Source organism: Nymphalis io, chromosome 4 (genome assembly GCF_905147045.1).
Source record: "Nymphalis io chromosome 4, ilAglIoxx1.1, whole genome shotgun sequence".
NCBI classification, from domain to species: domain Eukaryota; kingdom Metazoa; phylum Arthropoda; class Insecta; order Lepidoptera; family Nymphalidae; genus Nymphalis; species Nymphalis io.
The window spans coordinates 10,220,630-10,248,567 of NC_065891.1; the positions used below are offsets into that span (position 1 = coordinate 10,220,630).

At 37.6% G+C, this 27,938-nt stretch overlaps 2 protein-coding genes across 6 annotated transcripts; one reads left to right on the forward strand and one right to left on the reverse strand.

Annotated features, from left to right (window-relative positions):
- On the forward strand, positions 1–27,882 carry LOC126781817 (phosphatidylinositol 4-phosphate 3-kinase C2 domain-containing subunit alpha). Of its 4 annotated transcripts, none has more exons than XM_050506875.1 (33): positions 4–182; positions 342–477; positions 3,980–4,103; positions 4,386–4,511; positions 4,583–5,180; positions 5,291–5,438; positions 6,385–6,572; positions 7,104–7,194; positions 7,271–7,414; positions 8,873–8,961; positions 9,192–9,429; positions 10,035–10,207; positions 10,599–10,806; positions 11,091–11,295; positions 11,667–11,870; positions 12,111–12,229; positions 14,275–14,453; positions 14,578–14,744; positions 14,970–15,103; positions 15,221–15,309; positions 15,730–15,903; positions 16,153–16,310; positions 16,822–16,909; positions 16,988–17,117; positions 17,632–17,787; positions 18,366–18,516; positions 19,447–19,603; positions 19,887–20,020; positions 20,544–20,651; positions 20,877–21,077; positions 24,270–24,463; positions 25,027–25,172; positions 25,452–27,882. In XM_050506875.1, exons 2-33 carry the CDS (start codon positions 366–368, stop codon positions 25,713–25,715), a joined length of 5,397 nt encoding a protein of 1,798 aa, XP_050362832.1. In that variant the 5' UTR covers positions 4–182; positions 342–365; the 3' UTR covers positions 25,716–27,882. The 4 variants fall into 4 exon arrangements, 3 of the variants coding, with proteins under 3 accessions (XP_050362832.1, XP_050362833.1, XP_050362834.1); XM_050506876.1 differs by having other exon boundaries at positions 5,291–5,375; XM_050506877.1 differs by lacking the exons at positions 4–182; positions 342–477; positions 3,980–4,103 and adding an exon at positions 4,215–4,316.
- On the reverse strand, positions 21,457–23,217 carry LOC126781859 (arp2/3 complex-activating protein rickA-like). Of its 2 annotated transcripts, none has more exons than XM_050506969.1 (3): positions 22,990–23,217; positions 22,483–22,680; positions 21,457–22,292 (listed from the first exon to the last, which is right to left on the reverse strand). In XM_050506969.1, the coding sequence occupies exons 2-3, from the start codon at positions 22,616–22,618 to the stop codon at positions 21,544–21,546; spliced, it is 885 nt and encodes a 294-aa protein (XP_050362926.1). In that variant the 5' UTR covers positions 22,619–22,680; positions 22,990–23,217; the 3' UTR covers positions 21,457–21,543. The 2 variants fall into 2 exon arrangements, with proteins under 2 accessions (XP_050362926.1, XP_050362927.1); XM_050506970.1 differs by having other exon boundaries at positions 23,118–23,187.
- Positions 27,883–27,938: the final 56 nt, after the last annotated feature.

The following is a 27,938-nucleotide window of genomic DNA, read 5'->3' on the forward strand; positions in this document are numbered from 1 at the left end:
AATCAGTATCAAAGTTTAGTTTGTATGAAGTTTCTACCTACTGGGTTACTATTCAGTAATCTGTGGCAAAGAAGATGAGAATCTGAACTGAAGTTAAGTGTTAACACAGCTGAACAAAATTCAATCGTTTATAATGTCTTGAAAAGTAAAATAAATAAATCGCTGTCGGGAAGTTGCCTTCGGTAAGATAAAAGTTTAACTATTGGTACCCGATGATAAATTATCATATTGTTTGTTTAATAGATACGTTAGTGTTTGTGTCTTTTGTTGAAATATTATGTTGTGATCAAAACAGTGAATGTTAATGTTATTCTTACGCTTTTTGTGGATTTATCTTATAGATGATATTTGAGGAGTGACAGATAATGTCTGACTACGACCTGCAGTTTGAAGCTGACTTAGAAAAAGCCCAGGCTTTGAGTTTAGAAAGTTTGGCATTGGAGCAATTTCGCAGGCAGAAGCAACTATCGAGTTCAGGTAACTGACGTAATATTGTTTACTCCATGACTTTCATGAGATAAGATTATCCAAGGCATTTTTAAAATATACAATTAACATATGTAACAACTACTTTTTGTTAAATGTAACTAAGTAAAATGTTTTTGTTTTCCAGCGTACAATAATTTACGTAAACAATATAAAATTTACCTATTGTAGTGGACAAACTAAAAGTATTTTATGTTCAGTAAGATTTCTTTCATAAATGTATATATTAATACTCAATCACTAGTTCCTAATAATTTATATAACTATAAATATAGTTTGAAATTATTTCACTAAAACAGTAGGAAATATTATAACAATAACTTTTGTTTGATAAACAAACTGTTTAGTCATATTGAAAGGGGAATGAGATGAAATTGTATTGTTGAAATGTGCCCAATTGAGCACATTATAATTGATAACAAGGTTGTGAATCTGAAAGGAAGTTAAGTTCATTAACCTCTCACAATCATTTACTTGGGAGAATTGAGAGATATGAAATATTTCTTTTTATTGCCTTGGAAGAAAAAAATAGATGCATATATGATTTTGAAAAATATTGGTAATAAAAGGAAAATGCTACACTATTTTCTATTATCTGTTATACTAGTCTCTTAAAGAGCAGTTTGACGAATAGCATTTTCTAATGAGGTTGTTTGACTGATACATATTGTAATAATAATAATTTATAAAATAATTAATTGATGTCAGTAAAGCATTTTCGTTTGCAAATTACAATATTTGTACTGCAAATAGATTTTAAAAGTGAAATATACTTTTCTAATGAATAAAAAAGAATTTGCATATTTAAATAACAAAATTAAAACTAATACATGATACATGATTACAATATGTAAAATAAACAAAGTACAATAACATCAGAAGATATTTTTGATAATGAACAAAATGCATGGAGATGCATTTGTATTTATTATATTTGCTCAGAACATTATTATGTTCTGGGCCTAACAATTGTGTGTATTGCTTGTTGTTTTTAAATCTAAAATACAACATGAGCTATGGAAAAAGGAATTGATGATCTTTAAGCCTTATTTATACTTTATAGCAAATGATTTATTTTGTGTGTGTGTGTTTTCATATGTAGTTAAAATGTAAAAATAGTTTTGTAGTTGCATTTGAAGTTTATAGTCAATAGAAATGTTCTACTTCAAATGTTAAATAAACAATCATTTATAACTAAAATTTAATGCAACACTTATATTGAACGGGCCTCTTTGTATTGATTAATGTATAATGGATATGTAAATTCAGCTTAGAGTTAATAATCAAAATATATCAGAATTATTCCTTGATGTATGTCAGCTTTTTAAGCTCTTAGATAAATTGCATAGCATTGGGACAAACTACTTCAAATATTGACGAATTATTAAAACAGACAGACAAAATTTTTAATAACTATCGTTTTGGTTTTGGTAAATAGAAAATAGCCATATTATTTAAAAAAATAATTTAGCGACAAATTCAAGTTTGCCGTATACACAAAGCAAGTAACTGAAGATATGATAAGAGGTGAGTGGTAGTGGAATCATTTTCTGGCGATAATAAAAGTATTACCACGTTGCATTGTTTCTAGGTGTACAATACTGCACCAACCCCAAATAAATAAGGGTAATATAATGATGATGATAACATTAGTATTGTCTTTCATTGAGCTTTGCACTTTTATCAATTATTCAATTGATGCATTGCAAATGCATTATTTGGCCATTGTCATGTGTCACAAATGTGTGTGTGTGTGTCAAAGAATAATGAATGGTTATATAGAATGGGTTAATTAATTACAATCTTGTGATATATCATTTATAATTTGAATATTTATTCTGGAATTGAATTCCATAAAGAGAACTTATAGTAATTTAATAAAATATTTGCTGTTTTTGTTACGCTACAAAAAATATTTAATGTATTATATTTTTAGCAAAACAAAAGCATTTAATATTTGTGACTGTTTAACAACTGTTTTAGTGGAAAATATCAAATACAGTAATATTATTATCTTTTAAATAAAATTTTTATACACAAAAATATACAAAATCCTAATTGTGTGACATTTCACAAAACCTCTTATATTTATTTGCATAAATTAGCAATAAATGTATAATTTATATCATTTTTATATAAGTAAACTGATTTTTATAAACATACATGATAAGTTAAATAAAAAAAATCAATTATCTCTTTCATTCTTAAATCAAAGTGTTCTTATAAAATATACTTATTTTGACGAGCTGGTTGGCGTAGTTAGTAGATACTTGCCTTTTACGCCGAAGAATGTGGGTTCGATTCCCACCCAGGACAGACATTTGTGTGCATAAACATGTCTGTTTGTCCTGAGTCTCGGTGTAATTATCTATATAAGTATGTATTTACAAAAGAAAAGTAGTATATGTAGTATATCAGTTGTCTGGTTTCCATAGCACAAGCTTTGTTTAAGCTTAATTTGGGATCAGATGGCCGTCTGTGAAAAATGTCCCAGGATATTGTTATTACTTATGTTAATTAAAAGATAATAATAATAATTATTATTTCCACATATGAGTCAATCACACATGAAGGGATCTTGTAATTAATATAGATAACATAATATATACAATTATTTATTATTTATCATAGTAAAACAATTTATATTTGTTTACACTTAATATACGTATTAGTAAAGATAAATAGCAGTTTTCCTAATAACATGTAATTTACAAATGATTCTTGTAAATATAAATACATAATATGTAATTTGTTTGTAATGTAATTTGTTTTAACATTAAAAAATACAATTCAATATAAACATATATCACTTTATATTTATAAATATTTATTTTGCAATTCAATATTGTTTTATAAAAAAAAGCGCATATAGAATACACTATGCAACACACTTTTAATAAGCTGAATGTAATTTCTCAAATAAAAGGCATTCAATTGTTTGTTTGTCGTTTTGTAAGTATAAAAATAAGCCAAAACAATTTATGAAGCAATAACCCATATTCATTAATACTATATCCGAAATCGCAAATTGTAATGTTTATTTGATAAAACATAGATAACTGCCATAAATACGTGTCAGATATTGCTTTGTAGATATTGTATTTTATCTTATAGTAAAACCGACCAATTGCAAGTCAGACTTGGCACAGAGGGTCCCGTACAAAATTGTAGGTATTTAATTATATCGAGAAACAAGAAAGACATTCAGTTGCAAGACTGTTCTCTTCATACATCGACATAGGTCGTGGTCATGTTAGTTTTTTTTTGCGCTGATCCAAGGAGGTACATACTTGAATATTTGATATTAATTTTAACTTTATACCTCCACGCGTTCATAAAAGAAAGGGTTTTGAAAGGGACAGATGGGCAGATGGACAAAAGTTATCCTATAAGGGTTCCGTTTTTCCTTTTGTGGTACGGAACCCTAAAAATATATATAATAAAACTCTTTGGTGATTGGTGCTTATTTTATCGGATTAATGTCATCTTTCAGATAATGTGCGGGACACGGGCGCCGCCAGTGTCCGCCGTCGAGACGATAGTGACGGTCCGCCACCCGCGTTACCGCCCCCCCCTCGAAAGCCTCCACGAAGAACTTCGAACTCGGAAAGTTCTAGGTATACAGTTGTCCTGTTTATAGATTTACATATTTTAAAATATTTATCGTATGTATTTGTAATTGTTATATAAATAGATATAAATTGTTATGATTCACAATAGTTTGTTATGATAAGTGATGATAAAATGTAGTGGTGATTAGAATATTTGCAGCTCAGTTGTTATAGATTAAATAAATTGGTACAAGAATGCTAGACTTAATTATGTTTTATGTAAGTCTTAAATAATATTGTCTGATGGTATATACCGAATATAATTATGAATATAATTTTCTGTTCAAGGTCAACGGGAACCAGTCCCACCAGAAACACTAGCAGTGACCTGATATCATTTGCAAGCCCTACAAGTAAAACTCCACCAAAGGACTCCCATGCCTCCCTTAAGGAGTATATCGACCAAATTAGCAAGTATGAAGACAAAATATTAATATATTTTTATTGTTTTATATGAAATTTTCAACAAGTTTACGTTTTTATAGATTGGGTCAGCAAGCTGAAGATCTCACATTGAATACTCCAGACCCGTCAACGACGATGAACAATCAGTATAACCAGCGACCGGGCTATCCTTACAATGCTCAGTATAACTACAACTATCCCCCACCTTACACGGCTATGCCACCCTACCCTCCGTACCCTCCATCCACTCCTTATGGTATGCCTGCACCAATGGGCCCGCCAGCCCCCAATTATCCACCCTATCATCCACCAGTGGCGGGACAACACGACCAACCACCAACATATGTTGTAACCAATCCACCAATGTACGCTCCAACAATACCCTATACACAAACAAGAATGGCGACTCCAACGCCTTACATGGGATATCCCCAAAATCATTCGCAGCCTCCAACATATAATTACAACACAACGAATTTAATATCGAGGCCACCTAGGCCGGTTACATTGTACCCTCAACTGAATCAAATGCCAACATATCCGGCAAAGTCTGCACAAAATCAAAATGTAAATAATAATAACAATAATGTAAAAGTCCAACCGGTTTTGAAGAGCCAACCTTCAAGAGGTAGTATTGATACCGACGCTTCGAAAAAGACATCGGAAATTAGTTCTGGGGTATGTATTTGTTTAAGTGATATTTTATATTATTTTTCATAAATATTTATATATTAAAAAAAAAACATGTTTTTTTTTTTTTTATAAAGACGAAGAACAATATTTTACAGACGAACGAGTCCAGCGACACAGTGGAAAGTCTACCAAAGTCGGTGAATCTGATCGACTTCGGTGGTCGAAAGTCAACTGGGCAAGGTAGCGTAAGAGTCAGTGTGTTAGAGGCGTTTGATCCGCTACTAACTGAACAGAATCATCCTGGTGAGTGGTTTGTGTTTCATTCCATCACTTGAAGAGCTCGATGGCAGATGACTAGTACGTTATTCCTTAATAATATAAAAGAAATAATATGTTTCTTAAAGTTATACTTGTTTATGCGAGCTGACTGTTAAATTTTACGGTTGAAAGGACATAACGTCAAAAGATTATAATATTAAGTTAGTTGTTCATTCGTCAAAGACTGTTAGGATATATATGTAAGAAAAAAAAAAAAAACATAATACATAGCCAGCAAATTCAAAGAAGAAGCTCTTCAAAGAAGTATAACTTTTAAATGAGCCTATGTAACTACACGCACCTGTTTTTAATTTGATTGCTCCATATTTGTCTGAATAAAAAATTTGCCATCTTACTCAATGGGTCTAAATCTTTACACAGTCTTTGCTTTACACATGAGACGTTATATATAATATATTCACATAATTCATTTTTTGTGTTTGTACCATGTTAGTGTGCTTTTGTTTTATTCTTCACAAAGTCATTTCATTTAGTTACTTAATTTATAAAGTATTTGTTCACTGTAATTGTATAAATTCATTTAGAGGGGTGCATTGCTTTTGTGATGTCTGGATTGTGAATTATATTTAATGTTATCGTGTAAATAACGCACATTCTGTTCAAGTATTAATAACTCCAATTTGTTTTATATAAGCGATAATCTGAATTCTAAATTAATGATACAATAACTTCACGGAATCTTGTAATTTAATAAATCAGAAAGGAAATTATTTCATAATGTTTACATATTGCTTATTTGTTAAATGCAAAAGTCAATGTTTTTTGTCTCGAATTTAATAATAATAACTGGAATAATAATAAAAAAAAAACAAAGATGAGATATTTATTTTAAATCGTTATTGAATTTATAGTTAAAGTTCACAAGATTGAAGGCAAATGTGTGATTAGACGTTATGACGTATATCGGCAGACTACGCCGTTCCCAGCGAGTGTTCGAGCAGCGTGTACGAGGAGTACGACCCGCTGGACTTCCTGTACGGCGAGACGGAGCTGCGCGAGGCGCCGCTGTACGGCGCCAAGCGGGACGCGCCCGCCGTGCCGTCGCCGCCGCCCAAGAACATCCCCAGCGTGCCGGACGTCGCCAAGAGACCCACTACGGTAATCTTTTCCACAATCAACTATGCTATACGTGGAGAGTCACTAGCCACTAATGAAAGCTTTGTCAAATGCTTTGTCTCTGCTTCTGTGATTGGAAGATATATGTTTTGGCTATTCATTTTGAAGATTTTTTTTTTTGATTTGCATTCACAAATTATGAAAAATTTATTGATACAGTGAAAAAGTAATTACTATTGTATATTGTTCCTAATTTGAAATGAAAGTCTTCAAGAAACAAACTGAAGTTAGTATTAGAAAACTGTTAAAACATTTTTTTATGAAAATTACCGTTTTTCTTGTTGACCATACCATACAATTTTCTCAAATCAGGTCTGCAAATGCTAACCAAAAATTCCTTAATAGACAGACTTAAAAGGCCTTTGACGGCTCTGACTCAAATTTATATCCAGTAAATCCACTGATTAACTAAACATTATTTCTAAAGTATTCATGATTTTGCAATAAAAAATTATCTCACTGAAAATTTAACAAACACATCGATATATACATATAAGGTTATTTCATTTTCAGAATAAATTATACGACTGCATAGTTAAAACACGCACCAAGAATTATGATAGTGAACATAAAGCATTTTTAAATATGGTCCTCGATGTCAGAAGTAAGTATAACATTACTCACACTTTTTATATCTATTGTTTTCGGAATGCATTTCTCACTTTAAAATTTATTCACAGAAAAATTCATACACACCGATGAAAAATCTAACCCGGGGCACGTGATCGCGGCGAGGTCGGGCGGGAGGTACCCACCTAACACCAGCATTAAGATTCTAGTCTACAATTCCCACACCGACGAGCCGATCATCTTTACCTCTGATGGTATTACATGATACATTGACCATACTATTTTCTTAAATACTGAGCCCATTTTTTTTTTTTTTTTTTTATATAGAATAGGAAGGTGGACGAGCATATGGGCCACCTGATGGTAAGTGGTCACCAAACGCCCTTACACAAAGATGAGCCCTTACCAAAATACTGCTGTTTCGCGGTAGAATATCTGATGAGGGGGTGGTACCTATCCAGGTAGTAGGGCTTTGTGCAAGCTCGTCTGGGTAGGTACCACCCACTCATCAGATATTCTACCGCAAAACAGCAATATTTGATATTGTTGTGTTCCGGTTTGAAGGGTGAGTGAGCCAGTATAATTACAGGCACAAGGGACATAACATCTTAGTTCCCAAGGTTGGTGGCGCACTGGTGATGTAAGCGGTGGTTAACATTTCTTACAATGCCAATGTCTATGGGCCTTAGTGACCGCTTACCATCAGGTGGCCCATATGCTCGTCCGCCTTCCTATTCTATAAAAAAAAAATATAAAAGTAACTCTGTCTGACTGTTCAGTTGTATTAGATAACTTATGAAAAGTTTTCGGTACTTGCTTATAATGAATGAAGTACTAGATAATAGTTTTACAGAGCTAGGCTAGTTATATTATATAAAAAGGAGCGTGGTTACAATGATAGACATTTTCTTTTTATTAGAGAGAGTGACACTATAGAGGTTTAGCGTCATTGAGTTCGGACTACGTTCATATTTTCAACAGCTTATTACAAAAGGTGTTACTGACTATTTATATATTTATCTATTTTTGAAATATCATCACCAACAAAGAGTACTTTGATAAATACAAAATAATCATTAAGCATAGAATTATATAATAGGTTTATATACTGATACTACTATTACTACTACATAAATATAACTACACAAATATAGTTGACATCATATCGATAAATAATATCCTGGAACATTATTCACACACGGCCATCAGATCCCAAACTAAGCAGAGCTCGTACTATGGAAACCTGACAATTAATATACTACATAAACTACTTTTCTTTTGTAAATACATACTTATATAGATAATTACACCCAGACTCAGGACAAACAGATATGTTCATGCACATAAATGTTTGTTCCGGGTGGAAATCGAACCCACAACCTTGGCGTGAAAGGCAAGTATCTACCAACCACGCCAACCAGCCCGTCATATCAATATGAATTACTTAAAAAATACAGATTCATTATTGAAATTGAAGTCATAAGAATTTATATAGAAGAATAATTTAATTTAAAAGGAGTTACAAATTAAATTATGCACAATTAAAATTTACAAATATAATTAGAATTAAAATATTATTAAAATTTGAAATTATAAATTAATATAAAAGTTAGTTTAGAATATAATTGTTAAGCTCTCTTCAATCCGCCCAACTTAACATACTCAATCAAGTTTAATTAACATTGCCATAATAAAAATTGTTCTGTTTTCAGTTGAGTCAACCGTTGAACATGTGATATTAACAGTGGTATGTACTCTAGATGAAGATATAAGGGAAGACATGTCTGAGTATATGTTGCGGGTAATGTATTATTTATTACTTAATTAACTTAAGAATTTTTATTAAAGTTTACGAATGTTTTTTTATTTTTTATTTTAGTGATGATGATGTCGTCATGACTGATATGATATGAAATATAACATATCAGAAATAATTTCAAATACTTTATTTCATTGATTTTAATTCTTGTTCAAAATTTTAAATGCTAAGTCTTTTTTTTTAAATTTAATTATATTGATTTGGTTTTCTAGGTTTGGGGTGCGAAAGAATACCTTACACCAGGGAGTTCGCTTAGTGAATATGACTACATCCGTGAATGTGTGCGCTTAGAAAAAGACGTCCGTCTCTGTTTATCTGAATGCAAAGATACGTCCCTGGCCAGGACCGAGCGAGACGACGCGAGAGACTCGCATCTCACTTTAGACGATTTGATACCGACTCAAGGCTCTATGCCAATGCTGTCATTTGATAATCTTTCAATTTTACTTGGTGAGTAGTTTTTTTATAAATACATATCTGAATAATTGAGTTGATTGCTTTTGATTTTAAACTCACATTGAAAAAATAGATGGTGTAGTGGAACTGAATCCATAGAAAGTAAAAAATAATGATTACCATTCAAGTGCATAATAGTATATAATAGTTATAAATATAAGCTTATAAGACATTTATATGATAAAAAATTAATTTAATGCGGAATAGGAAATGAAAAAATAAAAATGATTGAAAAATTAGTTTTTGTGCAAAACTGAAATGCTACTTGTTTTGTTTGTTTTTTTTATATGTTAAATTAAAACAAAAAAATACTTAACAAATTAAATTAATAAAAGGTGCTCGTTCTGTGTCGTGTGACAATTCAGTCCATTAAACAACATTCAATTGATTTTATTATTGTCGGCGCGATTTCTGCTCAGCAATGACAATGAAATATATTAAAATTGTGATTTGTTACGAGTTTTGTGTGTAAACCTGTATAAAAGAACTTTGTACAAATTGCTCAAAATAAACCTAATTTCCCATTAGTCAATCGCCGATCACGTGACACGGTCACTTCTTCCAAGGAATTCTTCAATGGATACATTCTCGATTCGCAGAGACGCTGGAGGGTGAGCTGTCCCGCGCGGTGGGCGTGCTGAGCGCGGAGGGCAGCTGCTCGCCCAACGCCGTGTTCCAGGCGGTCAAGGCCATCTGCGCGCTGGCGGGCGGCGTGGAGACGCTGCACGTCACGCACACGCTCAATGCGTACGCGCAGGCCTGCACCGCGCAGGTACACAGACTTAAGAAGACTGGACACAGACACTGGGACAATACCTTTACACAATCTGCCAACTACTATTACATCTAATGTTATTTACTTTTTGTTTGTAGTTGCATTGGTTCATTCAATCGGGCACGGTGGTGCCAGTGGTATCATCCTCCGAATTTAACTAAAAAATAAAAATGGAATGGTATTTAAAACTATAGTGTTATTTTGTACAGAACCGATTATCACCAACCTAAAGTAATAAGACTATATTTTGACAATTCTATATCTTTCCCAGACACGGTTAAGAAAGAGAGAGAGTTAATTCTGTCAAACTAGGTTATAGATTGTGTATGCCAGAATAAGCAGTGGTCGATCGGTTCCTGTAAAGTGAGAGTACGGGTCGTGTCCGCAGAGCACGGGCGCCATGCGGCCGGAGATCCAGGCGGAGAGCGGCCCGTACTGCGCGGTGTCGCTGCGGGCGGCCAGCGCGCGCGAGGCGCTGGCGCAGCAGTGCGCGCGCGTGCGCGACGCCGTGCGCGCGCTGCTGGCGCTCTACACGCGCGCGCGCCTGCTCGACTTCCGCCTGCAGGACTCGCCCGACCGCGCCGCCGACCCCGCCAGTGAGTGCATGTACCTCCCCGTGGGTACATTGGATAGCGATTTATTTACTCCTTTTTAATATTATACTATTTTATCGTTATCGCAAATAAATTTTCTTTGTATATAATGTAAACAAAGGTTAACATTTGTTAACTTTTAATGAAAATTTACTACTTTATTAGTTACATAAATATATAGTAAAATTTATAAAGCTGTTGTAATTTCATAATTCGTTTGCCGATGTAATTCTGAAACATAATTAAAATATGTATAAAATTTTCTTAATTGTATATTTTTATTATAGAGGCAGTCCCAGCGCATACGATAACGGAGACTATGCTGTTGTGCATTGAAGCGGTCCACAGCCTTCCACTGTGCTGGACGCACGACGAGTATTTGTTCCACGTGCAGGCATACTACGGCACTCGACCCTTGAAGACACTACACGTTACGCATATATCGAAAATAGAGTGCGGAGGATTTTATCCTAGGATCATATTTGATACTTGGTGAGAATATTTATAGTCGCGCGTTATGAAAATGGGATGGAATTTTTTCAAAGTAAATCGAAAATGACAGTTCTTGAGCGAAGCAAAGAATTTTTGAAAAATAATTATCAAAATTATAATAAGATTTTAGCAGATTATGTCTATGTATCAATTATTTCATGTGACTGACTTTTCAAAATGTTATCTATCTACTGACTATTCAATCGCCTCGCGATAGTAGACAGGCAGTGTCTCAGTTTGAAAAGATTAGAAAGTTTCAAAAGAGGATACGGTTCTATTCGATACGATTATACATTTTTTTTTATTAAACAGTGATAAGTACTATGTATAATATATATATATATATATATATATATTTTATGTTAATTTAGGCTCAATTTAGAAGACGTACCAATCAGTACGCTACCACGTGAGACTCGACTCGTGTTAACATTGTATGGTCGTATACAAAGAACTGACGACCAACTCCTAGCCGACCAGCAGAACAAGGACAAGGAGGGTGAGGAGAATGGTGGCTTACAGTTCGAACAAGTAGAATTGGGTTGGACTTCGATACAGATGTTCGATTATGATGGGTTAGTTCTGTGATTCTGATTTAAAAATATTGAATATTGTTACAAAATTAATGTTAGGAAGATATTATATTTTCTGTCATGTTGTTGGTTTTCGGGCCCGACAAATCAGCGAGCTTTAAAAACTCAGTGCTTAATCGCGAAATTTTCGCAATTTTAACAAATTATTGAAACTATTTGAAATTTACCTAGATTCCCAAGAATGCCTATATGTAGTTGTAAAAGAAAGTATTATCATTACAGTCTACTCGCTTCGGGACACTACGTGCTGCCGCTGTGGCCGGCGTGCTGCGACCGCCGCATCGGTCCCGCGCCGCACCCGCTGCACGCGCCGCCGCCGCCCTACCCCGTCGTCAACATCGGTGACTAGCTCCGTCCGCTTTAGTATCACACGCACTACTGTACACTACGTGCGACCGCCGCGTCGGTCCCGCGCCGCACCCGCTGCACGCGCCGCCGCCGCCCTACCCCGTCGTCAACATCGGTGACTAGCTCCGTCCGCTTTAGTATCACACGCACTACTGTACACTACGTGCGACCGCCGCGTCGGTCCCGCGCCGCACCCGCTGCACGCGCCGCCGCCGCCCTACCCCGTCGTCAACATCGGTGACTAGCTCCGTCCGCTTTAGTATCACACGCACTACTGTACACTACGTGCGACCGCCGCGTCGGTCCCGCGCCGCACCCGCTGCACGCGCCGCCGCCGCCCTACCCCGTCGTCAACATCGGTGACTAGCTCCGTCCGCTTTAGTATCACACGCGCTGCTGTACACTACGTGCGACCGCCGCGTCGGTCCCGCGCCGCACCCGCTGCACGCGCCGCCGCCGCCCTACCCCGTCGTCAACATCGGTGACTAGCTCCGTCCGCTTTAGTATCACACGCACTACTGTACACTACGTGCGACCGCCGCGTCGGTCCCGCGCCGCACCCGCTGCACGCGCCGCCGCCGCCCTACCCCGTCGTCAACATCGGTGACTAGCTCCGTCCGCTTTAGTATCACACGCACTACTGTACACTACGTGCGACCGCCGCGTCGGTCCCGCGCCGCACCCGCTGCACGCGCCGCCGCCGCCCTACCCCGTCGTCAACATCGGTGACTAGCTCCGTCCGCTTTAGTATCACACGCACTACTGTACACTACGTGCGACCGCCGCGTCGGTCCCGCGCCGCACCCGCTGCACGCGCCGCCGCCGCCCTACCCCGTCGTCAACATCGGTGACTAGCTCCGTCCGCTTTAGTATCACACGCACTACTGTACACTACGTGCGACCGCCGCGTCGGTCCCGCGCCGCACCCGCTGCACGCGCCGCCGCCGCCCTACCCCGTCGTCAACATCGGTGACTAGCTCCGTCCGCTTTAGTATCACACGCACTACTGTACACTACGTGCGACCGCCGCGTCGGTCCCGCGCCGCACCCGCTGCACGCGCCGCCGCCGCCCTACCCCGTCGTCAACATCGGTGACTAGCTCCGTCCGCTTTAGTATCACACGCACTACTGTACACTACGTGCGACCGCCGCGTCGGTCCCGCGCCGCACCCGCTGCACGCGCCGCCGCCGCCCTACCCCGTCGTCAACATCGGTGACTAGCTCCGTCCGCTTTAGTATCACACGCACTACTGTACACTACGTGCGACCGCCGCGTCGGTCCCGCGCCGCACCCGCTGCACGCGCCGCCGCCGCCCTACCCCGTCGTCAACATCGGTGACTAGCTCCGTCCGCTTTAGTATCACACGCACTACTGTACACTACGTGCGACCGCCGCGTCGGTCCCGCGCCGCACCCGCTGCACGCGCCGCCGCCGCCCTACCCCGTCGTCAACATCGGTGACTAGCTCCGTCCGCTTTAGTATCACACGCACTACTGTACACTACGTGCGACCGCCGCGTCGGTCCCGCGCCGCACCCGCTGCACGCGCCGCCGCCGCCCTACCCCGTCGTCAACATCGGTGACTAGCTCCGTCCGCTTTAGTATCACACGCACTACTGTACACTACGTGCGACCGCCGCGTCGGTCCCGCGCCGCACCCGCTGCACGCGCCGCCGCCGCCCTACCCCGTCGTCAACATCGGTGACTAGCTCCGTCCGCTTTAGTATCACACGCACTACTGTACACTACGTGCGACCGCCGCGTCGGTCCCGCGCCGCACCCGCTGCACGCGCCGCCGCCGCCCTACCCCGTCGTCAACATCGGTGACTAGCTCCGTCCGCTTTAGTATCACACGCACTACTGTACACTACGTGCGACCGCCGCGTCGGTCCCGCGCCGCACCCGCTGCACGCGCTGCCTTACCATTATTACATTTCTCTACAGCCATTCTCTTCTCTGTAGACGTCGATGTGTCCCGCTGATACCGCCGAATTAAATCGAAAAAATGCACCAATTCTTAATTTAAAATATGTTTCAGAAATTCCAATATACACTCGGACTGGTGTAAAATGGACGAATGTCGATGAGGAGAAGCAGAAAGTCTTCTCATCGGAAGATTTACCCAAGTTCGACTCCCTGGATGGGCACACCCAATCACAATTATTACATCTTATAGAACAAGGAGCTTACCAAAGAATGCCTACGGAAGGCAGAGAGGTGAGTCATATACTTTTATTTATTATTATATACCATATAATAAAAAAAATCATTAAGAAAATATAGTAATCAATGGAATGTAAAGTTACCAATAGAAATTGATGGTAGTCTTTATCATAAACAGATCCTATGGGAGAAGCGTCAGTACCTAGTAGAATTGCCGGGTGCATTACCATTAGTGCTGCTGGCTGCCACTAGCTGGAGTGGCGAGCAACGTGCACAACTAGTGGCGTTATTGCAGCGTTGGGAGCGACCCTCGCCATTGAACGCCATGCACCTTTTACTGCCTTGGTATGCTTATATGGGATAGATAATCATTGATTAGTATTGACCTTACGTTTAAGAATAACTTATTGCTTCACAAAAATTATATGACATGATTACACTGCATGAAAGAGTTATAAATTTATGATTAAAAATCATTTTATATTTTTTATTTCATTAGAGTATATTATATTTCATTAGAGTACGATATATAAAGGAGTTAAAATGACAATAATTCATTTTTGTACGTAGCTTCCCAGACGCAGCAGTTCGCGAGATGGCAGCACAACTAGCAAGTGGAATGTCGGACGATGATCTTATTCGGGTTTTGCCTCAACTTGCGCAGGCGCTGCGGTATGAGACCTACGAAGCTAGCCCACTTGCTGGTAAATATACTTGCCCTGTACTATAATCTATATGCTTGCAGCAAGTAGCAGATCAATAACTATTTATATAAATGTGAAAAAATATAATAATTTTTAATATTTTTTTCTCTATTTTAGGAATGTTATTATCAAGGGCGCTGTCCGCTCCAGCCGTCGCACATAAATTATTTTGGCTTCTAGTACATTCGTTGCCAAATGTACCACTGGTAAGAAGAATATCAAAAAATATATTTTAGTTGCATAGGCAAAATATTATTCTTATGTGTCCTTTGAAATGTATTTCCGAATCAATTGTTGCTCTCACATCTATAACTTCATTAATAATTCAAGTATTCCATTAATAAAATGTTATATGTATTAGAAAAATTTTAAACACAATACCGTATATCAACTATGAACATCAGAAATAATAAAGTTGCCAAATATGATCCTTGGGAAAAGCTCATTAAACTACGCATATAAGAAAATAATTACTGCTAGTTTTGGAAACTCAAATATGTATATAAATGCAAAGAAGGATTCATAACTTAATTATTTATAGTAACATGCTTTTCAAACTTAAACTCTACTACATAGCGATTTTATTTTTTATAAATTATTAGTTTAATAATTAAATTCACATTCAGGCACCAAACGAAGAGTTTCTAGGTATTAGCCTCGAAGAAAGCGCGAGTGATAATACAGAAGTGGACGCATGCATGACGGCCACTTGGCGGTATCGGTTGCTCCTTCGAGCTCTGTTGGCGATCTGTGGCGAAAACCTTAGTCAGACTCTCCTACGGCAACAGCTACTGGTTAAAGTGAGTATATTTGTATGGAGCACAGTTACATGTTGGAACGAAGATGTCATGTCCCTTGGGCCTGTAGTTACACTGGCTCACTCAGCCTTCAAATCGCAACGCAACAATACTAAGTGTTACTGTTTAACGGCAGAATATCTGACGAGGGGGTGGGACCCACCTCCACGATCTTTCAAAAAAGCCCCACGTCGTAGGAAACTTACACAGTTGCTCACATGTGTGTATGTATGTCCGTGCGTACCCTCGCAGACGGTGTCGGAGGTGGCGCTGTCGGTGAAGGGCGCGAAGGAGGCGCTGCGCGCGCGCGCGCTACTGGCGGGCGGCGAGCGGCTGGCGGCGCAGCTGCGGCGCACGCCCGCCGCGCTGCCCTTCGCGCTGCACCGCTACGTGCGCGACGTCGACGTCAAGTGAGCCGGGCGACGGACTTGGGGGACCACTGCTATGACTAGATCGTGTTATCTTTGAATTATTCGAATTACGAATCTTATTCTTTTTGTATACTTATATTGCGTAAACAAAATGTATCCATCGTTCCTGGACCGTTTATCCATGAAACGACTCGTTCAGTAGTTTCCTTTCTTAAACTCTTATGTCATGTAAATTCGAGATCATAATGATTTATTTCCCTTTCCTCCTCCTGCGAATGAATATAGCTATATATTCACAACAATAAATATTGAGTAGTTTAATGGTTTTTGTTGTGAGTATAAAAATATAAATAATTTAATCAGTTTTGGTCAATACTAAAAAAAAATTAAAATATTTAAGTTCTAAAAATATTCGGACCATAATATATTACGCATGCGCTCGTTACATTATTTTCTGTTAAATTCAAACATAATATCGTAAAAGTTAACTTATCTGTAAAATATTATAAAAAAAAAAAATCTCTCTTTCTAATAATAGCTCACTTCACAGGTCCTGTTCATACTTCTCATCAAATACTCTCCCCTTGAAAATCAACTTCATCGGCGATGACAATGCTGTAGTTCCGGCTATGTTTAAAGTATGATATTTTATATAAAACTTACTATGCGTACGACATAATATATGAAATGTGATTATATTAATGTTTTTATTGCAGGTCGGTGATGACCTCAGGCAAGACTCATTAGTCCTTCAAGTGATCAAAGTCATGGACACCTTATGGTTGAAAGCGGGATTGGATTTGCGAATGGTGACATTCCAAGCGTTACCGACAAGCAGTAAGAGAGGTATAAATTAAACTTTAATCATGTTATCAATAGTGGTTTTTCAAAACATTCCACACATTTTGGATGTAATGTAATCTTATCTTAATACTTTAGACTTGCAATGCTGTTTTCATTTATTTGAGCTTTATGCGAGCCCTTCTGGGTGGTAAATAAACAATAGTTGATATAGTACCTAAGATCTCAAGGTTTGTGACGAATTGGCCTTTTAACAGACCACAGTTTGTACTTCTTGCGCTGTCAGTGTCTAAGGGTGATGTTATACACGTAACTTCAGATGTCCAAAACTCATCTACATTTCTAAAATAATTTCCTAAAAGATTTTTTATATTAATATATCTAATTATTACAGTACAGTAGGTATTATAAAGATATGTTTCACTTTAAAAAAAATTGGTGTCTAGGTTTGAATCTATGATTTAAATTCACTAAGACCTTTTGTGTCAACAACAGTATGACAGACATGCGGCTGGCCTAAAAATTAAATTACTTAGTATGCTTATGGTATTTTTTTCAGGAATGATCGAAATAGTGTCAGAAGCTGAAACCCTTAGAGCCATCCAGACAGAGTGGGGCCTGACGGGCTCGTTCAAAGACAAACCCATAGCGGAGTGGCTCGCCAAGCACAACCCATCAGAGCTGGAGTACCAGAGAGCCAGGGACAACTTTACAGGTATCGATTGTTATTTTAGTTAACACCTTAAAATTATATATTAAGTTATGCTGAATACATTATAAACTATCACCAGTCACCATTAGTTGGGCAAAAACAGTTTTTGAGAACACAACATTGGAGAATACATTCGATACTGGGTCTAGAAATGTAAATAAGCAATACGTGCGCGTGGATTATCGATACTGAATAGACATGTTATTTATATTTGTTATACTTTATTACATTAATTGTATGTAATAAAGTAATTTCATGAAGATTAAAGTCTTAAGTTAATATTATTTTTTGATCAATTGAGAGGAAACTGTCAGGTTCTCTACCAATATTGCGTGCTTTTTCGACCCCCCATGACGACCCCCCATATGCACGAATATCTCATGGAGTCGACTTCACTCAACTTAGTTTGCACGTATTCGCGATCTAGACAAAGCAATTAGTGTCTAATTGTTTCGGTACTGACAATTCTCTAAAACTTTTTATACCGTTTTATACGTCTGTTTTTGTAATAACTACCAGTCTATCCCACCAGAAACTAAAATTATTATTAATGTTAAAGTAACTGTTATAAATATTGCTAGCATCATGCGCGGGGTACAGCGTAGCGACGTACCTGTTGGGCATCTGCGACAGACACAACGACAACATCATGCTGAAGACCTCCGGACATCTGTTCCACATCGACTTCGGGAAGTTCCTCGGAGACGCGCAGATGTTTGGAAACTTTAAGAGGTATGTTTCACGCGTTCAAATTTGTTTGAAAATTCGAGTCTGTTTATAGGTGTTTTACTGGTGGTAGGGCTTTGTGCAAGCTCGTCTGGGTAAGTACCACCCACTCATCAGATATTCTACCGCAAAACAGCAATACTTGATATTGTTGTGTTCAGGTTTGAAGGGTGAGTGAGCCAGTGTAATTACAGGCACAAGGGACATAAAATCTTAGTTCCCAAGGTTGGTGGCGCATTGGCTATAAGCGATGGTTGACATTTCTTACAATGCCAATGTCTAAGGGCGTTTGGTGACCACTTACCATCAGGTGGCCCATATGCTCGTCCACCTTCCTATTCTATAAAAAAAAAAGGTTTAGGTTTACTTAATAATATTAACTCAGAAATTTTTACTTTTGTGTCATAATCTGTTATAAACACATCACTCATTTAATACACTACAGATAAATAATAATCAACGATATTTAGTAGATCGGCTTATTATTACTGGTTTTATTTTCATTTTAAATAATTTAATTCCTAATATAAGGATATACATATGTATATACATGAACAATCAGCGGATTTTTTTTTTATATTATTTAACTTAACCTTAATTAATCAACCTATTTTTTATTGTATTTTCGTGTTTTGGTTTTGTTTTATTTTTATTTAATTTATTTATTATTCTATTTGTAATTAAATTTTTAACTGTGTAAGTTTCGTAAGTATGTTTAAAAATACCTAAAAATACCCACCTATTAAACTTATTAACACTTTCTTATTATCTAAAACATAGTACTTAAGATGGAATGGCGAATTTAAATTGTACACATTATGTAACCTCTGTTCTCAAGTAAGTGACTATAATATGTCTTATTGAGAATAAATGTCTTTAAAACGAAATCTATAAGATATAATTTGCCGGTGTATTACTTAGATGTTTTATTTTCAGGGATCGAGCTCCTTTCGTGCTGACTAACGACATGGTGTACGTCATTAACGGCGGCGAACGGCCCACGCAGCGCTTCCAGCACTTCGTGGAGCTGTGCTGCATGGCTTTTAATATCGTTCGAGCGCATCACGACCATTTGCTAGATTTGTTCGCTCTGGTGAGATCGGAGTAGGAGTCTTCTTTTTTATATTATAGCTAGGTGACCGGGTAAATGTGTCACCTGATGGTAAGCGGTCACCGCCGCCCATAGACATTGGCTATGGAAGGAACATTAACCACTCCTATACGCCGCCAATGTTGGGAACGAAGATGTCATGTCCCTCGTGTCTGTACTTACACCGGCTCGTTCAACCTTCGAACCTAAGTACTGCTGTTCAACGGCATATCTATTCGAAACGCTTCGTGCGACGGGCGAGCTCGCTGACCGGGCGCGTGCGCAGATGGCGATGTCGGGCGTGCCGGGCGTGTCGAGCGCGGCGGCGGGCTACGTGCGCGGCGCGCTGCTGCCGGCCGCCAGCAACGCCGAGGCGGCCGCCGCCTTCGCGCGCCTCATACACTCCTCGCTCAAGAGCAAGTGCGTGCCTCCCCTCCTCCTTATCTGTAGCTCCCGTGCACGAGTGCTCCTCGAAGTCATCACATAAGTTTCGAAATGTCGAGATGGCCCAGTGGTAAGAACGCGTGAATCTTAACCGATGATCTTGGATTCAAACCCGGGCAAGCACCACTGAATTTTCATGCGCTTAATATGTAAATATAATTCATCTCGTGCTTGACGGCGAAGGAAAACATCGTGAGGAACACCTGCATGTGTCGTCTAATTTCACTGAAATTCTGCCACATGTGTATTCCACCAACCCGCATTGGAGTAGCGTGGAGGAATAAGCTTCAAACCTTCTCCTCAACGAGGAGGCCTTAGTCCAGCAGTGGGACATTCACAGGCTATAACTGTACTGTACACAAGTTTCAAATTAATGCATTATTGCTAGAAAAGAAAATCAACTACAATGATGGTCCTATCATAATTTTTTTTTAATAGTAAATTTCAAATCATATGTACATAGAATTAAAAGGATAATATGATTTCGTGATGGTTACAGGTTTACACCAATAAACTTCTTCCTGCACAATCTGGCTCAGCTGCGAGCGAGCGGTGACCAGAGTAACAACACATCGGAACTCTTATCGTTCATGCCCCGAACTTATTCGTGAGTTAACCTGAATATTGTAACACGTTTGGTGTAATTTGTTAGACGAATTAGTTAAACGCTATTTTCAAGGAGTAAACACATCGTATAAAAGTTAATTAACTGTTAAGATCTTTATGTTCATATATGGCGTTATATCTCATCGAAAACGCACCTCATGCACCTTACATACCATAAATAATTTTGTTTAAAAAAAAAAAAAACTGATGTAAATATCGTCGACAGCATGGCTCAAGAAGGTCGGCTGGTGAGAGTCGAGTGTCTCAGCTACGAGAAACGCTACGATCCCGAAAAGCACTACGTGTACGCGTTACGAGTTTTCCGGCAGGGGCAGGCCACGCCCTCCGTGCTCTATCGCTCGTATAAACACTTTACCGAGCTGTACCAAAAGATATGCTTGCATTTCCCCTTAGCAAAGGTTCACAGGTAAGGATGGTATTGTAATATCTATGATCTATATATGTTATTTTGTATATGTCGTGGCGATCGGCTTAGAAGTTCATATGCTGCAGCGCCATCTGGTGGCAAGTTATAACGAAGTAGGTAGATAGTATATACATTTTCTTCTTGAAAACAAAACTTGCATATTTACCCACATACATTTTTATATATAGAATATAATGAACACGAGTCGATTAGAATAACTTGATACGCATTAAAAACGTTAGTTATTTATGTCGTAATTATTTCATTATGATGGTTTGAATGTTCATTAAATAAAAATATTTCATAACAAAATTATTAATATAATTATAAAAACTTATATAAACATAAAAATTATTTTCTATATAATTTTATATCGGCTGTCTTGTCATTAACATAGGCGATCTGATCGGAATGACCTAATCGACAATCGGTGACCGATTAAACTTGAAGTAAACACTAAAGTCATCTAGGCGTCGCTATTGTCTTGGCTGTTCTTCGAAGTACCAACATTATAATGTAAGTCTAGATGCGTCTGTTTGGGCAAACTTTTGCTGACGCCTGTCGGTCGGTGTAACTGCTGCCGATGTTGAGATATCATGTCCCAACTTCCCGAGTCTTTCGCTGGTTTCGAAAAATTAGTGTTTCCTTTAATATCACGTTGATTCGTTGTAACTTCAGCGGTATATGGAGGTGGACCACTGCTTCTGCTTATAGAACTTTCAAGCGTGTTCGTGGAATACGTCGGTGGTCTTGGCATTTGAGGTGGGACTGGAGGGTTAGGGGGTACTGGAGGATTAGGTGGTACAGGAGGATTAGGGGGTACAGGAACTTGTGGTTGAGGGGCGGAGCGCTTTTTCGTTTTACTCTTTTCCTGTGCTACTCTTGCTTTTTGTTCTTGTTTCTCTCTTTCTTTTCGCAATTTTTCCATTTTTTGTTGCTCCTTAGCTGCTAATTTGTCCCGCTTTTTCTGCTCTGAGAGACGCTTCTTTTCCAGCTTCTGCTGTTCTTTTATTTGGCTTTTTGTAAGTTGTATGTTATTATTACTTGATTGCGGTATATTTGAAGAACTATTTCTTATGTTCGCTGATACATTAAGAGGTCTCACGAGGTCACTAGTGCTTTTGGAGGGTTTTATGGCTGGTCCAGATTGCGATTGTGGTAATTTGACCATAGACGGTGTGATTCGTTTTGGAGGATCTGAATGGTTGAAATTCGCTGAAATTAAAAATTGAAATTCATTTTTATTTTTGTTCGTTCGATATATTTAAAACATTTATCTATTATTATTTATCTTTTATCATATAAAAGTTTACTCATTTATAATCCACTATGATTACGGTTTTCGGTATCGGAATTCTTAAGAATGAATATGTCATAAAACTATTGTTATGTACATTGTACTCACCAATTAGTTCATCGTTATTACTTCTGTATGCCCCGTTGAGTGACACGCCGGTAGTTGTTCCATAATGATAATCGATGCCGCTCCCCTTTCCGGAAGAGAAATTAAGAGATGCTCTGAATCCACGAAATCTTAACATTATTATTGTACATGAAATAGCACAGAAAAATGCTACTGTTCCTTAGTTCACGATGCTTTCACCTAGAAAAAAAAAACGTATACACATATATAGATAAAAAAAATTAAGTGTGTGCTTCCAAAAAACTTACAATAAAATATACGTTTGCATCATCGCAAACATTTCAAATAGAATCGTTGAAATTTTACTTTCGTCGCGCAACAGGAAAAATATATTTAAGTCTTGATAATTGGTTTTTAAAGAAATATTAATCATACGTAATTATCATTTGACATAATTGTTGACAAAGGTATCAATCCTCGTATGCTGCTGTCATAAATATAAAGTTACAATAAACGCTTCTTATTCAAAATATCAAAATATTTACTTACTCGTTGAAAACAATGGCTTCGTACTTCACAGAAAACAAATAAGACAAAAACGACTTTATATAACGTTCATAAAGACGTGTCAACAGATAATGTACAAGTAATAATCTCGGAGATTAATATTTACTCACTGTTGGCTAAATCTCTTACAATCGCCATTACAATGTTAACATAGAATTGTTTACCACTGCCTCTCTGAAACTGAATCAATACTTGTTCCGAATGAGATAAGATACTGAATATCATTGCATTGAATAATGTAGTAATCTTATCAGTGATTTTAACTAATCGTGTTGTATGGAGGAATTTTCAGTGGACACGATTAAAATTATGTACTTAATTTATAATATATTTACAATCGTGTACGTGTCCATGTATAGGCGATAACATTGTTGGTTGGTAAATTAATCAACTTACTTTACTGGTGGTAGAGCTTTGTGCAAGCTCGTCTGGGTAGTTACCCACTCATCAGATATTCTACCGCGAAACAGGAGTACTTGGTATTGTTGTGTTCCAGTTTGAATGGTGAGTGAGCCAGTGTCATAACAGGCACAAGGGACATAACATCTTAGTTCTCAAGGTTGGTGGCGCATTGGTGATGTAAGCGATGGTTAACATTTCTCACAATGCCAATGTCTATGGGCGTTGGTGACCACTTACCATCAGGTGGTCCATATGCTCGCCCGCCATCCTATTCTATAAAAAAAAAAATCTAGGATAGAATTCTTATCAATTACGCGCATAAACGGTTGATTGACGATTTAAATATGGCAGGTGGTATTTAATAAGAAAATAAAATAGATCTGAGTTTAGGGATATGTTATAATTGGGCAATTACAAAATCGTATATTTTTTTTAAATATTTTTACTTATTATATTTACTTAAATTTTCTTATTTCGTAACGTTTAAATGTCAAATTCAGAAGAGAACCCTCACCAAATTGATTGTGAATATCACCACAGTATATGTTTTTTTTTGTTTTTAAATGATTATTATTTATAGTTAGATGTTTTTATATCCGGAAATTAATTACTATTTAGGCGAACAGATTATTCCAAAAAAAAAACTTTCATTGCTAACGATTTGTACAAAACAAGTTTAACAGCTACACATATACATACATTTATAATCTCAAACATTTTTTTCATTCCATGCGAATTAGTCATACATGTTCTCAGTTATTTTTATCAACATCTCTATCATTTAAATCAGCATATAATTATACTTATACTTTTGTTGTATATTATTTTAGTTATATAACAAAGATCATATTTAATTCCAGCCTGCCGTCCGGCTTACACGTTGGTAGATCGAACACTAGACAAGTTGCCGAGAGGAGGTTCAGCGATGTCCAAGCCTTCCTGACTTCCCTATTCAGTTTGGCGGACGAAATAGCACATTCAGATTTAGTGTATACATTCTTCCATCCGCTGCTCCGCGACCAGCAGGACGTGGAACCGCAGAGACTGAAGAAAGGTAATAATATTTATTAATCAAAAAAATATTATATTAGTAAAATTCGTTGTTTGAAAATTTGAAAACAGTCATCTTTAAAAATATATATATGTCAGAGATAATAAATTTAAGCGTGTATACGAGGTCACTTATTAGAATAGCAACACCACACTACGTGATGTATGTCATGTACGTTGGTCAGTGGTCAGACGTCAAGTGTGAAAATTATAAGACGGGTGCCTATTTTATTATGTAGCCGACTGATGGAAATATAAAATATAATGGTGTATCTGTCAGTAGCGCGTGTGATCATTTTGTCGAGCCCCCCTTGGTCTCTCCGTCTCTCGCTCTCAGGACAGCGCCAGCGCCGGACGTGCGCACTGACTGATTTAATAATTTATAGTTTATTTGAGTCAATAGTTTTTTTTACCATTATACACGATGGAAGGATATATATTTTTTTAAGGAATTATAAAGAAAATTCTACTATTCTAAGTCGATAATACATTTCTTTAGATCTGCATCGTTTAAGTTTTCTTTTTGGGATAAATATAATCAACACGTATATGTGTATACCAACGCAGGCGAGTCAGTGGAGGCGGAGAACAGCGGCTCGGGCTCGCTGAAGCTGTCGGTGCAGTACGCGGGCGGAGTGCTGTCCGTGCTCATCCTGCACGCGCAGTCGCTGGCCGCCTCCTCGCAGGGCCTGCCGCCCAACCCCTACGTCAAGGTGATATTAGATATGGTCGGACCAGTACCTTAAAGGATCGTTAATGTCCCATTGCTGACCTAATCTCTCCTCTCCTTTTTTACCTATATGTTGGTTTCTGACCAATGGCTATTACGAAAATAATTTGCCGCCCCCATGCGACCCACATCTAAGATGATATTTTCTTTGTACTGTTACGCAAACTCACCATACAATCTCACCATACAGTTGGCGGTAGAATAAGATGAGTCACCGGTTAATAGTTTAATATTGTTTTGTAATATATTTATTTTCTACCAGGTGTACCTAGTACCAGATCCAACCAAAGAGACGAAACGCAAGACGCGCGTCCTAAAACGAAACTCGCATCCGTCCTTCATGGAGATGCTGGAGTACCGCCTGCCGCTGGACGTCGTGAAGAACAGGAGCTTACAGGCGACCGTGTGGCACTACGACTCCTTGCAGGAGAACCAGTTCCTAGGCGGAGTCGTGATCCCCCTGGGCTCGTTGCCGCTGAAGCAGGAGACGGTGGCATGGTACCCGCTGGAGTACATCCCGCGGTAGCTGCTGCTGGCCCGCTCCGCCATGTGGAGCACAGACTTGCCGATGAGGTGACTTCCTGACTGTGTGTGCGCTGATATTGAATGATGCGCATCGATTTAGGCAATTTTTTTGGTACCTTTTTATTTAAATCGAGATTTTGTAGCTTGAAAAAATTTTACACTTCAAGTATTCTGAATAATGATGTACCCAATTTTGCGGTAATCATAATACTTATTAAATTATAATATTCTTTATTCTTTTTAATAAAATATATAATCTAAAATTCTTTTGGCAGCATTTAATGATTAGAAAATAATAGCTATTGTGTTTACTAAATAATCTTCAAATATTATTTAATAACCTCGAAATTAATGGCGGCAAAGTGAGGGAATTACAACGATTATATTGGTTAATTGTTCTTGAGACTATTATTCAAATAATTATTATTTCTAATTACGAGAATACCAAACTGATGCATTTGTTTCATTTGTAATGGGAGCATCGGCTTGGCTGTCCGAGTGTGAACTCTGGTATCGTAACTACGTAAGATAGTGAAGGTATTATTCAATGACACAATACATATATTGGTCACGTGACTTAATAACTAAACCTCCATATAACAACAGTATTTTGTTTGTCGATGTGTGTAACATAAAATTGTAACTTTTTTTTTCATGTTTATTTAAATGTCTCGTTTTTTTTTTTTATTTACTCCTCTCGCTAACGCAGGACGTTTATTAAGGGTCCTATATCGACGGTTGAATTGTTCGTTGATGGACTGAGATTATAAAACTTTGATTTTTTAAATCAATTGTACGCATTCAATGGGCTTTTGACAAGATGAGTAGGTCATAGCACACATATAACGGTATCGCCATTCGCCGTCAACCTAACATAAGCACGTAACCATAGTGGATCAACAGCGGGAACTGCAAGTTGAGCACGCATCGCACCGCGTTCGTGAGCTTGTCCCGAGGCAAGGCGATTACGTTACAATTACGATTAGTGTGCGTTGCAGTACGGAGTTAAGTATAAAGAATACTGAACGACTCGAGTCGATACGGTGACAATCATTTTCCGAGTTGATACGTGTGCTTGTGATCTTTCATTGTACGATTGTTTATATGTCGATTAGTTTGAGTCAATGGATTCTATTATCTTAACATAACTCAAATATGCGATGAAGATTGGCTGCCGTTGAAAGAAAAATCGGTAATCCTTTAAGGTCTTATATAAACGTTTAGCGGATGATTAATTAAACAGTGCCGCCTTTGTCTTTCGAATGTCAAATCAATAATGACAGAAAGAGAAAAAATGTGTTTACCTAATCAGTCGCTAAGCAACGTTTATAAATAAAGCCGTTAATTACTAATGGTAAATATAGAACGGAATTGATTTGATTTAAAGTGACATCTACTAAATTTTTTATTTTGGCTGTAGTTAGGGGAGTAGAGGAAAGAATATTATCAATAGTTGTGTGTTTTGTTTTGATTGCGACGTTCCTATACTATAATGGCTATAATTCTGGCTTATTAAATATGGCCTCCAAAGCACAATGTAATTATTTAATTTACATATCAATTTCGAAAACTAATCGGCTCTTCAACTCACATTCCAAAATATTTTATATTTTTGTATGAAATTTTTATAAGACGTAATATTTGTATAATCTGTGGTGCTTTATAGTTCGCTGCTATAGACTATTTAATCTGTGTTTATTTAAAGATTGCGTCTTTGGTAATTGAAATTTTTACGATGTTTATCCTGAGATCTGAAATGGATGTGTGGTATTTTTTTATCAATTTATTTCTATATCTTTATTTTGCAAAACTAGATTGCGTATGCTGTGTTAATTAAATATAATTATTTAGTAAAGCTATTTATACAATTTAAAATATCTTCTATCATCGGTATCAATATTGTATTTAATTATAATAACGTAAAAACGTATATTTCAGTCGGCGGTGTTTTTATATCAGTTTTGGCGTTAGCGTTACAATAACCTCAAGGCTTCCAGTATTTGCTCAAATTTATTGAATGAGCGTTAGTTTTGCGATAGTCTTAATGTTTGTAGCTCCTGTATATAACGTTTAGATAGATTTTATACGAAATCTTTTCCTACCGGGAACATAATAAACTACATGTTGTATATTATTTGTATTGAAGTGTAATAAATATCTGCGATGTATTATTTCTTTTGTTTTATTTATTTCCATTTAGTAGTGTTGACAGTAAAAATACTTA